At 41.6% G+C, this 18,761-nt stretch overlaps 9 protein-coding genes across 9 annotated transcripts; 3 read left to right on the top strand and 6 right to left on the bottom strand.

Annotated features, from left to right (window-relative positions):
* Positions 1–55: 55 nt before the first annotated feature.
* LAP3 (Lap3p) lies at positions 56–1,561 on the bottom strand (the record flags this gene model as incomplete). The annotated part of the gene is made up of 1 exon (XM_018880453.1): positions 56–1,561. One exon carries the CDS (start codon positions 1,559–1,561, stop codon positions 56–58), a length of 1,506 nt encoding a protein of 501 aa, XP_018738271.1.
* A 491-nt stretch (positions 1,562–2,052) lies between these two features.
* Positions 2,053–2,829, bottom strand: AWJ20_3437 (spherulin-1A; the record flags this gene model as incomplete). The annotated part of the gene is made up of 1 exon (XM_018880452.1): positions 2,053–2,829. One exon carries the CDS (start codon positions 2,827–2,829, stop codon positions 2,053–2,055), a length of 777 nt encoding a protein of 258 aa, XP_018738270.1.
* A 1,155-nt stretch (positions 2,830–3,984) lies between these two features.
* On the bottom strand, positions 3,985–5,397 carry NOP12 (Nop12p; the record flags this gene model as incomplete). Its single annotated transcript, XM_018880451.1, has 1 exon — positions 3,985–5,397. The coding sequence occupies one exon, from the start codon at positions 5,395–5,397 to the stop codon at positions 3,985–3,987; it is 1,413 nt and encodes a 470-aa protein (XP_018738269.1).
* Positions 5,398–5,639: 242 nt separating this feature from the next.
* Positions 5,640–6,773, bottom strand: EFB1 (translation elongation factor 1 subunit beta; the record flags this gene model as incomplete). The annotated part of the gene is made up of 3 exons (XM_018880450.1): positions 5,640–6,124; positions 6,534–6,605; positions 6,743–6,773. The coding sequence occupies 3 exons, from the start codon at positions 6,771–6,773 to the stop codon at positions 5,640–5,642; spliced, it is 588 nt and encodes a 195-aa protein (XP_018738268.1).
* A 906-nt stretch (positions 6,774–7,679) lies between these two features.
* On the top strand, positions 7,680–8,993 carry AWJ20_3434 (uncharacterized protein; the record flags this gene model as incomplete). The annotated part of the gene is made up of 1 exon (XM_018880449.1): positions 7,680–8,993. One exon carries the CDS (start codon positions 7,680–7,682, stop codon positions 8,991–8,993), a length of 1,314 nt encoding a protein of 437 aa, XP_018738267.1.
* Positions 8,994–9,118: 125 nt separating this feature from the next.
* Positions 9,119–11,437, bottom strand: UTP8 (Utp8p; the record flags this gene model as incomplete). The annotated part of the gene is made up of 1 exon (XM_018880448.1): positions 9,119–11,437. One exon carries the CDS (start codon positions 11,435–11,437, stop codon positions 9,119–9,121), a length of 2,319 nt encoding a protein of 772 aa, XP_018738266.1.
* A 435-nt stretch (positions 11,438–11,872) lies between these two features.
* On the top strand, positions 11,873–13,039 carry GCD14 (Gcd14p; the record flags this gene model as incomplete). Its single annotated transcript, XM_018880447.1, has 1 exon — positions 11,873–13,039. One exon carries the CDS (start codon positions 11,873–11,875, stop codon positions 13,037–13,039), a length of 1,167 nt encoding a protein of 388 aa, XP_018738265.1.
* Positions 13,040–13,445: 406 nt separating this feature from the next.
* Positions 13,446–14,978, top strand: AWJ20_3431 (uncharacterized protein; the record flags this gene model as incomplete). Its single annotated transcript, XM_018880446.1, has 1 exon — positions 13,446–14,978. The coding sequence occupies one exon, from the start codon at positions 13,446–13,448 to the stop codon at positions 14,976–14,978; it is 1,533 nt and encodes a 510-aa protein (XP_018738264.1).
* Positions 14,979–15,076: 98 nt separating this feature from the next.
* Positions 15,077–18,145, bottom strand: AWJ20_3430 (uncharacterized protein; the record flags this gene model as incomplete). Its single annotated transcript, XM_018880445.1, has 1 exon — positions 15,077–18,145. The coding sequence occupies one exon, from the start codon at positions 18,143–18,145 to the stop codon at positions 15,077–15,079; it is 3,069 nt and encodes a 1,022-aa protein (XP_018738263.1).
* Between the last annotated feature and the right edge of the window lie 616 nt (positions 18,146–18,761).

The following is an 18,761-nucleotide window of genomic DNA, read 5'->3' as shown; positions in this document are numbered from 1 at the left end:
AAAAAATTCCAAAATCATTTATAACATAATAGCTTGAAAATTAACCGCCAAGTACTCATGCAAGTGCACCCAAAGGATCCCATCTAGGCAACACGTTATACTTCTTGCTCTTCCAGATGTCAACGTATTGCTTATCGACATATTTGGCAGTCGTGACAACTTGGTAGACGTACTCGTTGAACCAATCGTCACTCATAATGAAATAACCCTTTTTGCCCACATCTTCGCCCCAAGAGTTCTCAACTCTCCAGCGAGTAGGTTTTCCGTCCACAATATTGACAGCAGTAAGTACCATCGCATGAGTCATGGCTGATGACTTGGTTTCAAGACGCTCCTTCTTGGTCAAGCCCAAATCGGTATTGAATGCAAGCGAGTAATCCCATGCATTTGTATCCATGATACCCTCTGTACGCTCACTGAATTTACCAACATCACTGCCGAAGAACACAGGCTCATTATTCTGAATGGACTTGATAGCAGCCTTCTTTAAGATATCAATCTCTGCATTAACATATTCAATCTTCTTTCCATCGACAATGTTTCCCAATCGCTCGACAGTAAATGGCTCCTTGTACGAATTACGTGGGTCATGAATCAAAGAAAAGTAATCTGTCGCCTTGAAACCAACAATTGTCTTATAAAAGTCAAGTGGAGAGGTAGAAATGGCTTTGAACTTACCAGCCTTGTCTACAAACTCCCAATTAAGGACATCATTGGGGCTGGGCGGCTTTCCAAGAGCAATAACCAATATGCCATGGATAGTACGGACAAATTTCTCCTTCAGTGCCAGGAGGGTGGCTTTGCTGGTAGATTTATCCTGAGAAACTTTACGGAGAACAAGCGCAAATTCACGAAGCTTCTCAACCACAATATAGTTGAGTTTGGAGGAATTGGAAGCATTGAAAGCATCAGGGTACAAAGTTTGAGGTACAAGACCATACTTCTCTACCAAGTTTACCACCATATCCCATTGGCCACCATCTGAAACTGGGTCACCTAGTAAAGTCTGAACCAAACGAGAATCTAAAGGTTCATCAACAGTCTCAATGATGTTCTGGAGGAAATAGTTGGATTTTTCCAACTTATCATAGAAGAACAAATAAGCCTGGGACAATTGGAAATCATCCAAATTGTACTTCTTCTGTACCTGAACACGAAAAACGTTTGTACTAGCAAAAAGCCAGCAGCGACCGCTTGAACGCTGGTTGGTAATTGGACTACCTTCCAACTCGACCTTGTCACTAAAGACATGAACCTTGTCAATGACAGAAGCATCTCTTTGCCTCACAATCGAAGAAACATCACCATTGGAAATGGCCGAAAGAGCCAAGCGGTTCTTAGGATCCTCCAAAAGCTTTTGACTCCAATCTTCAAGAGTCTTGAATTCAATTGGGTTCTGGTTAACAGCCGAAATACTCATATCATCCAAAGTGAGATAGTTAGCCAATCTATCTGAGATATCGTTGACAGATACAGATACAGGGCGTTTTTCATTCGATACAGATGGAGCAGTAGTATTGCGAGAAGTGCTAGCGACTTCCTTTGAAGCGGTGGAACCCATTGCTATAATATTGACAATTGAATTTGTTAGAGGTTCACAAAAAAGAATAGGAATGATACTACAAATATGAAAGTAAGTTAAAAGCACTTGAGATTTTGGTCTCTATTTATAATGTATCGCTTTATCTGCCTGACGCCGTAGATTTATGGTCACCTTTAAGGTGCATGGTGCCGTGTACTATGCTTATCAGACATAGTATGGCGTTATCAGCAGCCATCATACGTGCATGAGCACGGGGTAGTACAAAACAAGAATATGTCCGACATAGGTCCGATCTATGACAACCATAACAAAATAATTATTACGATTGAGTCGGAAATAACCGATTCCTTGCAGGGACTACATTGATAAATAAAAAACTATGGGAGCTCTAGATATACACTTGCATTTCGAAGATAACAATACCACGCCCATCTAGTCCGTTGTATACTAGTTGTAGTTTCTATATTTAAAATTTTGCCATAAACATCTCAATCCTAATCTCTAAATCTCTATTTGGCTGGTAGCATATCTAATATATCCCTCTTAGCATTTGCAGTAATGTTGCAGTTCTTCAAACACTGCTCAATAGCAACAACTCCAGCTGGAGGAATGGCTTTCTTGAACGATGACAAGTCGGCTCCAGAAACAGCGCCACCCAATTGAGTCAACACAACTTGCTCCTCAAGAGAGAAGAAACCTGGTGCAACAAAGAAAGTACCTGGATCAGGGTTGTCGAAGGCACCAATGAACTTTGCGGGTTCACAAGTGGGATTGAGTTCTACATGAAGAGAGCCAACTGGAAAGATAGTAGATTGGTATTGTTTGAGAGTGTTAGAGAACACATCGGATCCTGTTTCGGTGAGGAATTGAGTAGAAATCTTGCCTTCAGTGACAACAATAAACTCAGAGGCTCTTGGATGACTGTGGGGAAGAACCATTCCACATGGTCCCAGTTGGAAGAGAAACATAGCAGCGCCAGTTCCTTCAAGAGCAGGAAATGATGAAACGACTGCAGTGGTGATATTACCAGCATCACCTGCGACAACGGCTGCTTCAGGTGCATTGAGGAAATCAAAGACGAAAGAACTATTTCCAGCCGAATTAGCTACTGTCTCGATTCTGCTCACTTGGTCAACGGCAATTATTTCCTGCTCAACGAGTTCAGTAGCATTGACCGCATTAGTGCTGTTATTATCAGCACTTGCCTTCTGGACCGCAGCACCATTGGCCAAACTGGCTACTGCCGCTACTGCAATTGTTAATGTGGAGGTCAAAGTGGATTTCATCGGGAAGTATCGTTCTTTCTGATAAATTCTTTACACAGAAAAAGGTACAAGGAAACTTTTTTACAGAGATATGAGGCATATTTATATAGTACAAGCTGATTGCTGGAGAAATTATTGCGTACCCTTGTTTTGCTTTTTTCTAACTAGTTTCTTTGCTTTCCATCTCTACTAGACATAATACGAGCATGTATAAGCTTATGATATAGACTGCAGTAACATTGCTGCCGCTCAATATATACATACGCCAGCAGCATCAAAGCCGCAGTTCCTGAGAGAATACATGGTATAACCTTGAACTCTCTGTTCTGAAACAGCCTTCCTAGATTGAGTTTGGAAGCCTAGCCTTGTCCAAATATTCAACCTTAGACTAATTTTCGGGCCATTGGTCCTTGTACATGGTAAGGTTCCTTATGGTCGATCGGTGGTTCGGGAAACACCTTTTGCAAGTGCTACTTCCGACGGGAGGAAAAAATGCACCTCGTATACTCGTTATTTCCAAATCGAGACAAGTCGATCACAATTATCTGATCATCGAGATAATCCAAGTTTGGGTTTAGAGTGCCTGTTCCTGCATAAAAATTCCATTTAAGGCACCATATACTGATGAAAATCACCACTAGCAGATAGCTACCCGAACCATTCCGAAATCTACCGGCAGTTAGGCAGGTTCAGAACCAATCTGAATTCTCAACAAACACTTGAACCGCATAATCCAATAAAATACTTCGTTGCACTGTGTGTCTACCGTCTATCAATAAAATACGAGCGGGAAGCATACTTCCCCGCCCTGAGCAAAAGTTTAAAAAAATAATCCTAGAATGGGAACGGTATCCACTCAATTGGGATTATGCTGAGTATAACTTCCATTTCTGTACCGGGTGAGTAAGAGTCACTAGTCAAAGAAGTCTAGACACATGCAACATCTGGGACTAGCTGCCGTAGTTATGAGGGCGGGACTCGTCATTTTCGGGACCGTTTAAACGATGTCCATACAGCGAGGACTGCGGTAGGGGGTTAAGGCCAAGTCATGCTCCAAACTCATCGCCATCATCTTCTGTGTACTCTGGAGTAGAGTAGAGTAGAGTAGAGAATACCACTTTTGGAAGACATCTAGTCGCAAAATAAATTATGAGTACGATATATATTACAAAAAAACTATTTATTATTGTCATTGCCATTGGGTTTACCGGCCTTGTGTAAGCCCTTCTTGAAATTGGTACTTCTGGCACGGATCCTAGGCTTGTTCTTGCGTTTGCCTCCAGAACCTAACTTCAAACCCGGAACGGCATCACCGGGTTTGGCACGAGTCCCTTCGACAACGTCAGTGACATGCGCCCTTCCTGCTTTACCGAGTACTGACATAGCTCTTCCAACCTTTGTACGATCAGCATTCGTTAATTTGGGTCGCTTTGCTGATGGTCGCTCAGCTCTTGCTGCAGGTCTTGTAGATGGTCTAATATTTTTGGCCCTAGAAATTCTTAGATTTCTGCCTTTGGCGCCCTGAACCTTTTTTCCATCCAATAGTAAAGCTTTTGACACTGCATTAGTATCCTTAAATTGCACATAGCCAAACCCCTTTCCTACATTTGTTTTGGAGTCTCTAATTAGGCGAACATATTCAATGTCGCCGCAATCTTTAAAATGGTTCCACAGAGGCTCTTCAGCAGCCTCAAAATCTAAGTTGCCAATAAAAACTGACCTTTTATTGTCTTGTTTAGCAGGATGAGATACACTGTCTACCCTTAAATGATGATCAAGGAATACTTTGCCATTTAACTCCAACCCTAGTTTAGCATCCTGTTTATTTTTATAGACGACGTAAGAATTTACGGTGTCTCTAGTGTCATGTAATTTATGCTTGATAAATGCAGCTTTACGAGGCAACATTTCTGAGAAAGCGATGGAGCGAAACCTGATGGACTCCACTTTTCCATACTTGGAAAATAGAGCTTTAAATTGCTTATAATTTGGTTTGTTGGTGATAACTGACGATGACAGGTTACCTACAAATAGAGTTGATTCTGCCTTACCCAATTCAGTGGTTGGTAGCTGATCAAGAATAGTATCTACTGACAACTTGGTTGTAGATGCCCTTGAGTCTGTTTTAGTCTTTTCGTCCTCAACTTCGGTTTCTTCTTTTTGATTCTGATTCTTTTCCAATTCCTGATCACTTTCATCTTCATCAGTTTCTAAGTCCTCGCCTTTCGTTTCCAGCCTTTTTTTTTCATCTGTCTTTTTATCCTCTTCAAGTATCTTGCTCATGTACTCGGATTCTAGGTCACCGTCATCATCTTCGTCATGCTTTCTCTTTTTAGAGCTCGGTCCTTTGACTTGTCGCAAAACCTGTAAAATTTCATCGTCGCTCTCGTCATCCAAATTATCCAAAACAGGCTCACCATCATCAACAGAGCTGTCACTGTTGGAGCCAGTTTCTTCATCAACTTCAACTGGTTGACTACCTAACCTCTTCGGCTTTTGAAGAGGTCCAGCAGATGAACCAAATAGGGAAGCAACATTTGAATCGAGTTCTGACTGTTTTACAGAGCCAAATAATGAAGATTTTGACATTTTTGAGCTCCTTATATCTTCAGTCTGTTGAGGTATAAAAAAAATCTAGAGATCTGCAAATATATTTTTCTGGATCCTGCATTGGCAAAAAAATAACCCAGCCTCACCTAACGGTACTAGCGACGCAATCTGAAATAAACTACTACACGTTCAAACGTGATAGCCAGAGCTAAAATTAATCAATAAATTTAGAAGTAAAAACTGTAGCGCATTTACCCATTTACTCAATTTTACAAAGTTACTTAGAGCTTTTGCATGGCGGCAATATCAGTAGATTGCACGTGGTCCTCATCTTCTTCAATGGCTTGTTGAAGATCGTCAAGGGAAACCTTATCATCCTCAACAACACAGTTGATTTGGAGCTTCTTGATACCGAAACCAACGGCAAGGAATTGGTGACCACCCCAAACAAGACCCTCCATCTCAACGGCCTTGACATTTTCGAGGAGCTCATCGAGGTTGGTCTCATCATCCCAAGGCTTGACGTCAAGGGTGACAATGGACTTAGCAGCGGGCTTAGGTCCCTTAGCAGCCTTCTTGGCAGCGTATTCAGCCAATCTTTGTTGCTTAAGCTTCTCAGCCTCCTCATCAACCTCTTCGTCGTCAGAGCCAAAGAGGTCGACATCATCGTCCTCCTCATCGGCAGCGGCAGCAGGAGCAGCAGCGACCTCAGGGCCATAAGAAGTGGCCTTAGCATCCTTATCACCAGGGAGAGAAGAAAACTCTTCTTCGTGAGAAGCAATGTGCTTGTACCAACGGGCAGCGTGGGGGTACTTCTCAGAGTCAGGAGCAGATCCGACAGCCTTGAAGACGGCAACATCAGCTTGAGAAGCAGAGTGTCTATAAATTGTGTTAGTAACCGAATGGCCCATTGCTGTTGACCGTAAATTCTCCAAAGCTCTAGTTCACAAATGCTCTAGCAGACACAAACCACCATTTATGGAATGAAAAATATGTATGGGTAGAGAGTAAAGTCAATCGCTTGAATCATGCCTCTATCGGTACCCAATTCCATAATTCTCTCGACGATTTATAACATACCCCTCAATGTATGACTTGTCAGTGACGAATCCGTCAAGGGCGGTAAGGCCTAATACTTTGTTAGTCGTCCGTCTGTGAATTTGACTACTTCACACCGCTTATCGATTCCTCATTGGATAAGGCAAAATCAAATGTTATGACTGCTTCATACCAGCATAGAAAGCTTGCTCAAGAACCGCCCTGAGACAACTTCACAACATCAATGCTAGAAGATCAGTGTACTCAAGTCCCTGATTCATGGAGAATTAATGGAACCTTATATAAATGAAATTCAATTCGCCTGTTATTTCGCCAAACTACTTACCAGTAGCAGAAGTAAGATCAGTGAAACCCATTGTTACTATTAATTGACTTTTCAGTGAAAATTATTAGCTGTATAAACAATTCTCAAACACGAAAGAGAGTAGAAGAGGCCTATTTGTTGTCCACTGCGCAAAGAATATAAAAAATTTTAGCGAGGGTTAGGTGGGTTACCACGTAATATACAGTTGAAGTTTCCGTGCGCTGGCGCGCTTAATGGCCACGCTTCCATTGCTCCCAACTCATAGGACATATCATCTCGCATCTCCTGGTCTGTCAAAGCGTTGGTAAGAGATTTAGTGTATTCTCAATAAATCGTGTGTTTTGCCCTCACTATTAAATTAGAAATTATTGAGATTCATTTCCTACATCTGTGTTATACACGAACCAGCATTTTGATGTCTTAGCAGACAGCCCTAGATGATTTATTTAATTGGCAGGGTAACTAAGTTAAACTATCCTGCAGTGAGCGTATGTCAGCCGCAGGGGAGCGAGATCTTATCAATTTACTACACTTACATGGTAGTGTGAGATAGCATGTTATATAATATGATGATGCAGTAGTAAGCTCTGTCACACAAAGTAAATTACCGCTCTTGCTTTTGAACATCTAAGCATCAAATGTGGAAAATTCTCCGTATTGACCAGTTTTCTCATTGTTCTCGTGAAAGTGTAGTAGTTAGTAATTTGGATTTCCAGAATTAAGAACTACTTGTCTCATTCTTTAATAATATCCTTTTAAACCTTTGATTTTGGGTTCTTGGATTGTTTGTGACTATCTTGATTCGTTACCGTTAATGATAACGATAACTGAGACTAGTAAATAATTTGCTAGTGGCTCAACAGTCAACTTCCTTTTATTTCAAATATTCTGGTGGTATTCTGTTGACATTTCTGATTTATAGTTGATTTTACCACCGGCCATAGCCACCTCGATTGTCATGTCATATCAACCTCTTGATCAAACTGGACTGGCAGGAGAAAGTTTGGCATCGGTCAGACACTCACACGCTGCCAGTAGCTCCACTAACTTACAGCCAAACGACAACGAAATTCCACGCCCATCTGAAGATAATGGGTCTTTTGGTACAAAAGCCGAGCACTTGGCTGCTGCTGAGAGAAGACGGTATATCTACTCAGCGGTGGCATTGTCCGTATCACTTATTTCTTTTGTCATTCAAACCGAAACTGCCGGGTACATTGCAAACACTTTGGAGTACAAGAAGCCCATTTTTATGATGTATGTAACTCATTCGTCTTGGATGTCCTTGTGGCTGTTCCAAATCTTATTTCTGCGTGTGAGAAAACGAAAAGTTCCGTTTGACATTTTTTTTAGGAAACATCTTCAGAATGTATTATCTACTGCTGGCCAGATTTCATCGTCTAAAGCATTAGCCCCACAACATCACTTGTTAAATTCGAATGCTTTTTCCTTATCCTCTTATAAGCAAATTATCATCAACCTCATAAAATGCTGCCTCATTCTCTGTATTGCATTGAACATTGCTGGAAGCTCTTGGTATATTGCTGTCAATCTAACCACTGCTGGTGACTTGACTGCTATCTATAATTGTTCGGCTTTCTTTGCATACGCATTCTCGGTCCCACTTTTACATGAGCAGTTTAGGTGGGACAAGGCATTTAGTGTCATCCTTTCAATCATTGGTGTTGTCATTGTGGCTTACTCAGGTAGTACCGAGGACGTAACAGCAGCATCTAAAGATGAATCGGAACCTTATCCGTATCGTGCCTGGGGTAATATTGTCATTGGTGCTGGAGCTGTGGTTTACGGTCTCTATGAAGTTCTATATAAACGAATTGCTTGCCCACCAAGTACCGTATCCGCTAAGAAGCAGGCTGCTTTTGCAAATGTGGTAGGCTCAGGTATCGGCGTGTGTACATTTACTCTACTGTGGCCCATCCTACCACTGCTGCATTTTGCAGGCATTGAACAGTTCGAGTTCCCACGTGGGGAAGTACTCTGGGTATTAGTTGCATCTGTAATTGCAAACGCCACATTTTCAGGGAGCTTTTTAATCCTCATGTCTTTGACATCTCCTGTATTGTCTAGTGTTGCTTCATTATTGACCACTTTCATAGTAGCCATAGTAGATTGGCTCCTCTTCGGCACTCCTATTTCAAGAGGAGGTGTTATCGGTGGTATTCTAATCATTTTAGCATTTTTCCTCTTGTCTTATGCTAGTTGGAAAGAACTACAAGGTGATGACGATGAGGGTGAAGATGACATTATTTGACATGCCAGCTCTTACTATAACTTTATACACTCGGTGGCGTATGATAAATAAAGATCAATTGCCAGGGACAATATCATAGTATTTTGAGGTAATTAGACATTGTAAAAATGCAGTATTTATTGACATTATAATACAAGTTTCTCAACTGTGTAAAGCGGAACTTTTCTAGAGATAAGGTTACCTTCCCTAACGGCCCGCTTCTTCTTTTGCAGCACCGCATCAGCTGGGTTCAAAGGTGTGACATCACCCGGACTTCCTGAATCAATACCGAATCTGAGCAGATTTCTCATTCTTTCTTGTTCACGTTGTTCGGCCGATATTAGTTCTGGGCCCTTTCTAGCTTTCTCGGTGCTAGAGGTTGTAGATAAGCCTCGCTGTTTCGAAAGGGCCTTTTTGGACCTTCTGCCAACTTCAGCGGCATCTACTGTAGCATCAAATTTACGCAACGTCTCATCAATAAGTGTCATGATTTCTGCGCTGGAAACCAACGCCTCAACTTGCGAAGTAACCGACTTGTAAAGATCACTTATTACTGTGTAGTCCCAACCAAATAGTCCACCAACATCTACAAAGCATGGAATCAGCTGCCACCCAACGTCAAGCTTAATTAATCTGTTGACGACATCAAGGGTCGCCTTAGATTTATTCTCACCGGTACCATACTTAAGTTTGATTGATTCGAAAATCTCTTCCTGACCATATTCCTCCAGAACTCGGTTTACAATATCTCGGAAAATCTCGTCATCGGCTAAAGAAAGTGCCTCAACCAAATCAAAACATTCCACAGCCGGGGCCGTTACAATGGCCTGGCGCAACAATCTTGGATATTGCGAAAGTACGTTCAATAGCCCTGGGAGTTCTGTTGTTGGGAATAGAGGATGGGTCAGAAGATAAATAATCAGCTTTTGAGGGACAAAATCAGGATACAATTTGAGTGTACTAGATGATGAGGGGTCGGATATATCTGAATTATCAAACACCAAGTCAACTAACTCAAATATGAACTCTCTATCTACATCCCTGTCTTTATCTTCATATGCAAAAACTTCTTTACTTTCATTTGTCAGTTCATCAATTTCGTCCCATTCTTTTCCCTTGAGGAAACTAATCGCCTTATGCTCGAAGTTGATAATATCACTTTTATCTTTATACTCCGATAGGCCAGTTAAAATTGACGCAGCATAATCTTGTGCCGTAGCAATGATATCTTTAATAACATTAGAGTACTCTCGAAGATTGTAGTTCTTTTTGATAAAAATATCAGAATATCCCAGCCTCCAAGGGTCCTCCTCTTCACCAATTCCTTTCCCTAATGACTCCAACAACGTTCCCTTGCCACTATCAACATTAATTCCTATAACTGACTGAGTTGAATTGTTGGATGCTGACGCAGATGATCCAAACGTCGAGACTCCTATAACTGTTGAAGATGACTCAACATATCCTAAGATTGAAGTAAGAGGTTCATTTATAGTCTTCTGGCTGATAGTTGTATGGTATTGGGTGTCAATAAGTAACACAGACTTGCCATCAGATAAAAATAGGTTTCTTCCAATGGCAAGTAAAGAAGGTGTAGAGATCAAGGAGCTGCTCTCCTCACTGACATCCGAAGGAACAGAAAAAATGGCGCTATAAATACTGGTAGTAGGGTCGCCACCATTAAGAATCGGCGCAACATAAATCTTCTTTTCTCTAGAGCTATATCTGTAAAGGTTTCCCTCATAGTATGCCAATGCAAGTCCATATTTGAGCTCTTCCTCAGAGACTTCAATATCCCTAGTAATTAATTCATATGACCCTTTGGAATCTAAAGCCAAAATTCGCACTTCAATCATGGACTTCTTTCCAACCTCTCTTTTGGACACTAATACAACTGATCCATCCTCCGGGCCTTCTCCATCTCCTGATGGCGGTATAACAGAGTAATGAATCAGGGTCCGACTGGCCTTGGTCTTCGATGACCATATCTCTTTGACATTGTTCTCCTCAACAGGCAGGGCGTATAGTTGAACACATGAATTCTTAAGAATAACATAAACCCGCTCACCGGAAGCAGAAAATTTTATTCCACTTACCTCACCAGGAACAGGAAAAGAAGTTGCTGGCTTGTCAACTGCATCCCCTGAGTTTTTATCATCAATCTCAATGAACTTAACAAAATGCTTCTTTCTTTCATACACACCAAATCCCACCACTGTGAGAGAATCTTCCTGACTTTTAAAGACTTGTAATGCCGTAACTGTACTATTTGGGGGTAGAGAGTGTGTCCATAGTAATCTTGGGGTGGGTAATAGAGAATAAGAAGTTATCGAACTATTCGAAATCCCAAGGCATACAGAAGATGCTTTGCCCCAAATTGCTGATGATGCCTTCACAGAAGAAGGCTTGACTTTAGAGGTATGAGGCAGCCCTGTAAGTAGAAATGGCTCAGATATATGTGGCATTTTTACTATGAAAAAGACAGAATATTCCTGTTGGTGTCGTTTTGAATTATTCAGTTGGTGTTCACGGATATTTTTTTTCAAATTGCTTTTTCTACTGTCATAATTTTTCAGCTCATGCAGGTCATGGCGGCGAGTGCGGCTTGTCGCTCAAAATGGGACCCGTTAACCTTACGCCCCTAATAAAAATTTGGAGACCCCTAATATTAATTTACAGAAAAATAGGAGCTAGTAAGAGCCTGGTGCTAAGTGATTGTGTAATATGTTCAATTGTTTTTGGTAGTTAAATATGGGCTTTTAGTTTCAGCATGCTCGGAAGAGAGAATAGGGTTCAAATATTGCAGTTAGGAAGGTTGCATGTACCAGCGACGATCACGAAATTTATTTCGTGATCAATCAAAAACGAAACGACAGGCAAAATAAAATTAGTATAAAAGGATGTCTTTTCTAGACAATAGAGATATTATTCAAGAGGGGGATCTCGTCCTAGCGTGGATCTCTAGAGGTGATGTTAAGCCCATCACGGTGAGGAAAGAACAGCAGCTCAACACAAGATTTGGCATATTCCCACATAATTTAATAATTGGTCAGAAGTTTGGCAACCAGATTCCAAGCGTTTCGGGCAAGGGCTTTATTCACTTGGTGGCTCCCACTCCCGAGCTATGGACTCTGTCATTACCCCATAGAACGCAGATTGTATATACTCCAGATTCGAGTTACATAGTTCAAAGGTTGAAAATCCGTCCAGGATCCAGAGTCATTGAAGCTGGTACTGGGAGCGGCAGTTTTACACACGCTATTTCCCGTTCAGTAGATAAACGAGGACACATTTTCACGTATGAATTTCATGAACCGAGATTTCTGGAAGCTAAAAAAGAGATTGAGGACCATGGTTTGGCAGATATTGTAAGCATCACACACAGAGATGTTTGTAACGAAGGATTTGAGAACCCTATGGACTATAGTGGGGACATGAATGCATCGGCTGTATTTTTAGATCTACCATCGCCATGGACGGCAATTCCTAGATTGAAATCGTGTCTCGCCACCGATCGGGTGGTTTCAATTTGCTGTTTCTCTCCATGTATGGAGCAAGTGATCAAGACTGTTGAAACTCTTAGAAAAGAGGGCTTCCAGAGGATCGAAATGGTCGAGATAAGTTCTAAAAGGTGGGAGGGTCATAGGAACATGGTTCGGAATCTTGATGACGCTCTCCAACGGTTAAAGGATGTTAAAGAACGAAGATTGTATGGACTTGAAATCCGTAAGGAAAAAAATGATGCTGCGAAAAAGAGAAAAATAGAAGACTCTGTGGGAAATGCATCACATAGAGATTCCGCTGTTGAATCGTCTGTATCCCCTGTCGCCACACCATCTGAGACAACTTCCGAAGCTGTTCTGTTAGAATCCGTGAAGCATAACTCTAGTCAGAATTCTTCGTATAAGGGCTACAACCCATGGGGTCGGGGCCTTCGAATCCGAGAGGGTGATCCTAATTATGAGTGGAGAAGCGTTTCTCGTATGGAAGCGGAGATTAAGAGCCATACTTCATATCTAACTTTTGCTATTCTTCCACCAAAATTTGAACTACCTAATAATGAATAAATGCATACACACAATTGTTCCGTTGTTTTATCATTGACCTGCTTCTTGCTGTCTCACTTTGACTGAGTTACCAGGTGCTGTCAGACCTAAAAGGTAACGTCTCTAAGTTGATCAGCCTCTGATCCGATAGCGGTTGGGTTTGCTATGACCCTGCATATGCAGTAGTGGCATTTATATGGACAGGCGAGGTTTTATGGAAGACTCTTAGCATTTCGTCAATGCGAACAGTATTTTAAAATTTATACTGGTTATTTATCATTGTTTTTTGCTACTCATAATAACAATCTGGCTGAACAGAGCAGAAAGAGATTAAAAAATAATAGTGACACAATAGCCGTGCCCATCTGGCGACATGTAGTTCCGTAAGTCGTGCATTAGTCTGGGAGTAAGAAAATACGAGATAAATATGGCTCCCCCAACTGGTGAAGGGGTGTCTGGTTCTCGGGCCTGGTCACAGCAGATAATTCCCCCAGCAACATCTACTGCTCCACCAGTGCAGGTGCCGTCTTCCTCGTCCATTGCAAGGTCGCCGTCTAATTCTCCAAGGCTCACTCCATTTGGATCCTCATTATCCAGCTCCCTCAGAAACAGAGTTGGGAATGGTCACAGGCAAAAAGCTCTATCAGTGTCAGGTTTGCTTTCTGTACCGGAGCTTACACCTGTTGAAGAAGGAATGACAAAGAATACGATATATAAGGTACCAGCATTTGCATCGTCGTCAATAGATATTAGAACTGGAAACTTCCATGGTCCTGATCCCAGTGATGTCAAGGAAAGGCCGTTGTTGGCCCCATTTAAAACGTACCAACAACCCTCCGCCAAGATTTCACCAAGTTCTTATTTTGACTTGGATCATACAGGTGGAAATGGTATGAATAGCCCGACTAGCCCTCAATTAGAATTTGGGACATTTGCTTCTTCAGGGTCACAATCCCCCTTAGCAAACCCCAATCCCGTTCAATTTAGTAGGATCAAATCATCACCATCTCTTGCATTGGATGATGAAATGAGGCGGGGCATTTTGCCTAGTCGAAAGCGACCACCGGGTCCATCTAACCTTTTTCACACTAATGGGCCATCACCAGTCATTCGCACTTCTAAAATCCCAGATATACTCGTTAGTAATGACACTGATAGCAGTGATACTGGAAGTAATTCAAGTGGCCCAACTTTTCCCTTTTCGCATGGATCAAATAGCGTTCTGCTGTCAGATCCATTTTCAAGAAGACACTCTAGCTTTTCTGGAACCGCTTTTTCTACCGGTCTCACCAACGAATTTACGGCCCCAAATTCTAAATCTATTGGAGGTGCAAATTTGGATAACAAAGGGAACGTGTCTATGGCCCAGAGTGTGGAAGAGTTACAAAAAAGTCTTGGGGGAGATGTTGTGGTTAAACTGGATGCTGTTGAGGATATACTAAAAGCTCGTATGAGAAGTTTCGAACAGCACCTTGCTGGGATCAGATCTCTCCGTAATAGATCTAACGAACTTTTGTTAACGTTTAGGGCACATGCTAGTCAGTCTCACGAGGATTTCAGTCTCTACAGCCAGAAGTATAAGGAACTAGACTTTTCGGAATTTGATGATCTTGAGAAAAGAGTGTTAGCTTCTGCTGATAAAGTCGATGAGTATTCTCAAAGGCTCAAGCTAGTAAATGAGCGAATTTCTGAGCAGGAACGAGAAAACCATACCCGACAGTTGCGTTATAAGTTTATCAGGAGAAGTTTAGCCTCTATTTGTCTATTTATTCTGCTTCTCATAACTATTCTCAGATTTCTTGAGTCTAGTTATCATATTTCCTCTTATTATAAGTCATTGTTCGCAAAGGGTCCCCCTTTAGATTCTCTTCCTGCAAATGGTATTGCTGGTGATTTGGCTCCATTGAATCAAAAGGGCCAGGAGTTCGGCTTAACAGCGATTGACAAACATTATTTATAAAAATCGACCAATAATTTCAACAGATACTTTATTATGTTAGAGAAATAAATTAGCTATGTACATAGAATGAATATTGGAATGTGATATCCAATATCAGTTTATGAGGAGATCATCACATATGCCGTGATAGATGTGAATCGTTCTACAGTAAGCCGCAATGCAATCTCTAGAAGCTCATTAGCTAGTTCGAGCCCATTCGGTTTTGAATTTTTGAGTTTCTCCCAACTTTCTCTATCCAGCTTCCACACCACTGCGTTAGTTTCGGCGACCACAGTTGCTGTCCTTCGAGTTTCAGAAAAAAAGGGAAGTTCACCACATGTTGTTCCAGCAAGGATACTCTCATACAGCTTTCCCTGCTCAAGATCGTAATCTGCTCTTAATATGCCTGACTCTACGAGATAGAAGCCAGTTGCCTCATTTCCAGAGGTATACAGCACCGTTCCCTTTGCAGGCTGCTCTCGTTTGAAGTACGGAAGAAGTTCAGCCCAAAAATCCTCTCCCTTATCAGAGACACCTTGAAATATTTGCATCATAATGGGCAAAGGTTGTTGTAGCTGCTTCCACTTTGTAACAACCTTCAAATCTTCTTTGGCTGCGTTTTCTACAGCTTTCCTGAACGAAATGGCTCGCGGTGAGATGCCATATCGAATGTCATTGTTAATGATACTTTTCTGATGGTCCGGGATTTGTAAATGAGACACATTGTGCTTGGTACCCTTATCAGCAGCAGAATAGATAGGACGAGGAGAGCCTCTGCCAGCACTTGCAATAGTATCCTCTGAATTATACCGTTCGCGATGGCTATAGTAGCCGCTTAGAAATTCATTTTCACACCATTCCAAAGCCATATTAAGACGCGGAAATAATTTTGCCGGCCGCTCTGAGTCACTATCAGAAACTGTAAGCAATTTAATAGCTTTAAGACCCCTGACAACGCTCACATCTTCTGTGGCACCTGAGAGTAGCATGAAAACACCTTTAGAGTCCAGTAGTCGTTTCATTCTCGCAAAGGCCTCAGAAGCAGAAAAATCTATATCAGTAACAGCGCCAATGTCGATGATAAGATATCTAATAGGCTGCTGGGTAAAGCGGCGCTCATCGAGTAAGTCTCGCACGGCCTGTTCAACTTTAACAACTGTACCAAAAAATATATATCCCGATAACTTCAAAACATAGATTTGATCACCCACCTCGCTAAGAAATTTTTGTTGCATAAAATGACGGCGGACAGTAGATCGAGCAACCACACCCGTAAATGAGCCTTTTACTGAGCTAGTCTGCGATGCCTGTATCACAAAAGAAACACATGCTAGAACGATACCAATTAAGATACCATACACAAAATCCCAAACCCCCATGGTAAGTACGATAGTGACAATGGTAAAATATTCAAATCTATTAAGTCTACCCCAAGTGTCGTATAGTGCCTCAATCAGGAGCTCGAACCCCAGGAGAAATATCAAAGCACCAACCAACATGATTGGAATATACCCAATTAGAACTGGACCCGATACCATAACTACCACGGTCGCCAAAGCTAGCATAACACCAGCAACTCTACTATCAGCTCCACTTCGGATAAAAAACAAACTGTTTGTGTAAACAAGGTAATTTTGAATACTACCACAGAGCCCAGAAACAAAGTTAGACATTCCGTGCGCTATGAGTTCCCGATCAACGTTGATATCATCTGATTTGGTTGCTACAGCTAGCGCAGGGACATTTATAGGAACGTGTAATAGACCAAAAAATGTCAATGCTAACATGGCAGGAATAACATGCAACAATGAGCCATAGCTAGTTTGTTGGAAATCGTAGAGCTTGTAGAAGCTCCACCAAGGTTCATTAACAGATGGAGCTTGAAAAATCCATCCATTCTCCCGTGCAAGTTCTAAGCTCCAAGACGGAACAAGCCAGACAAACAGGTGGAAGAAACCAAATATAGCAGTAAAATAGGTCGGTAGGATTAAAGGGTTGTGGAATGTGCGCTCCATAATCATCAGTAATATGGCCAGTAGTACTGGAGTCAGCCATCTTATCAGTACCCCTGTCTGAAAAAGATGGCTCAACACAGTCCAATTGTATTCAAGAGATCCACCAAGACTTGAAGAGACTTCAATTCCAGTGACAACCAAAAAATACCCAACACCACCCACGCACCCAACTAAAATATGTCGAGGAAAAAAACCAACCAATGATCCCAGTCCAAAATAACCTAATAGAAAGAACACTATCCCTGTGATCATTGATGAGATGGCAAATGCAAGAATGGTCGTAGCAATGACGGCTTGTGGGTTCTCTGGACCCACCTCGTCCATAATTGAATATGCCATTGTGTGGAAAAAAGGGACCACCTCAATCATCTCTGAACCAACACCAGCCTTGAATTGACTCCCTCCTAACGAATAAATTAATTGTGAAACAATACAACTCACATAAAACATTGACAACCCTGCTGGGCCAAGATGACTAAATATAGGGGTTGCCAATGGAAACAATATCATACCATACGAGAGACCATCGAGTACATTCAGCAACGTTCCCAAAATAACAGGGGGTATGTAACTAATTGGTTTCTTTATTAATTCATCGATTATCGTTTCCTTTTTAAAATTCAATTTTGACCATGCTTCCATTTTCTCCTTGAATGACAACTTCTGACGTAGATGATGAGTATCTTCAAAGGTATGATAACTACTGGCGCTGGTTTCAGCGGTCCTACTAGGCTCGGTATGGAGAGAATTATTATTATTGGAGTTATCATCTCCTGGCTTGAGTGATATTGGTGTTGATGATGCAATTGAATATGATTCCTGATTTGGCAATAAAGGCGTATCTTCAAGAGCTATTGCTCCACTCAAATACTGGCTGGAGCTAGGCTCATCCGAAGAAGACTGGATTCTATCTTTAACAGAAGAGGCATCGCCGTCGGATCTACTCAGTTTGTTAATATCAGATTTACGTTCGAACCGTGCCATTTCATCCCTTATTGTATGGGACTGATGTGAAGTACCATGTTCAGACAAGTGATGATCCGATAAGAAGGGCCCCGACATGCCTTCTTCTAATGCGAAAGATGATAAGCCCGCTGTCTGTTCTCTCAATGTATCTACATTGTCATCGGTATCATCGAATGGATCGATATTTTCTGCTTGTGTTAGTACCATCGTCCAATATCAGCGCAAAATGTAACTTACCTGGCCGTATTGAGCCATGATAAAGCACCCGAGCATATGATCCTACCTCAAACGCATTGGGCTTCGTTCCAGCAATTGACTGGGCTCTTGGCTTTGAAATGCCCATTTCTTCATCATCAGGGCCACCAGGTCTGTTTGATCTGGGTCCTAACAAATCTTCACTGTTTGAGTCTGCCATATTTATCTCGAACGGCTAATGGCAACGTCTTGAGAGAAAGTAAAGTGATTCAATTGATAGAAAGCTACCTTTGGAATATTACTATGAATGAAACAGGAAGCTTCTCTTATGCTGTATTTCCTCGGGTCAAACTCTATATAAAAAGACGAGTTTGTAGGCACGTCGAACGATTAAAGTCTGCCAAAATGCAGACGAACATGCATGTACTTTGACCGATGACTGAAAAAGCAAATTTATTGCAAATAAGCACAAGGCAAACTATGCTTTTAACGAATTCTATTCAGATACACTTTCGATACTCAATCAGTCCCGAGAACAATACACCCCAAGACACGGAAACTTGGAAAGCGTTTGTTACCCTGCACCCAGGGCAATGCTCTCATAAAGAAAACAAAATAAATAATATTG

The sequence above is a fragment of the Sugiyamaella lignohabitans genome, chromosome B, assembly GCF_001640025.1.
Source record: "Sugiyamaella lignohabitans strain CBS 10342 chromosome B, complete sequence".
Classification (NCBI taxonomy): Eukaryota; Fungi; Ascomycota; class Dipodascomycetes; order Dipodascales; family Trichomonascaceae; genus Sugiyamaella; species Sugiyamaella lignohabitans.
Note: the sequence above shows the minus strand (reverse complement) of the source record. Positions and strands in the feature narration are given on the sequence as shown.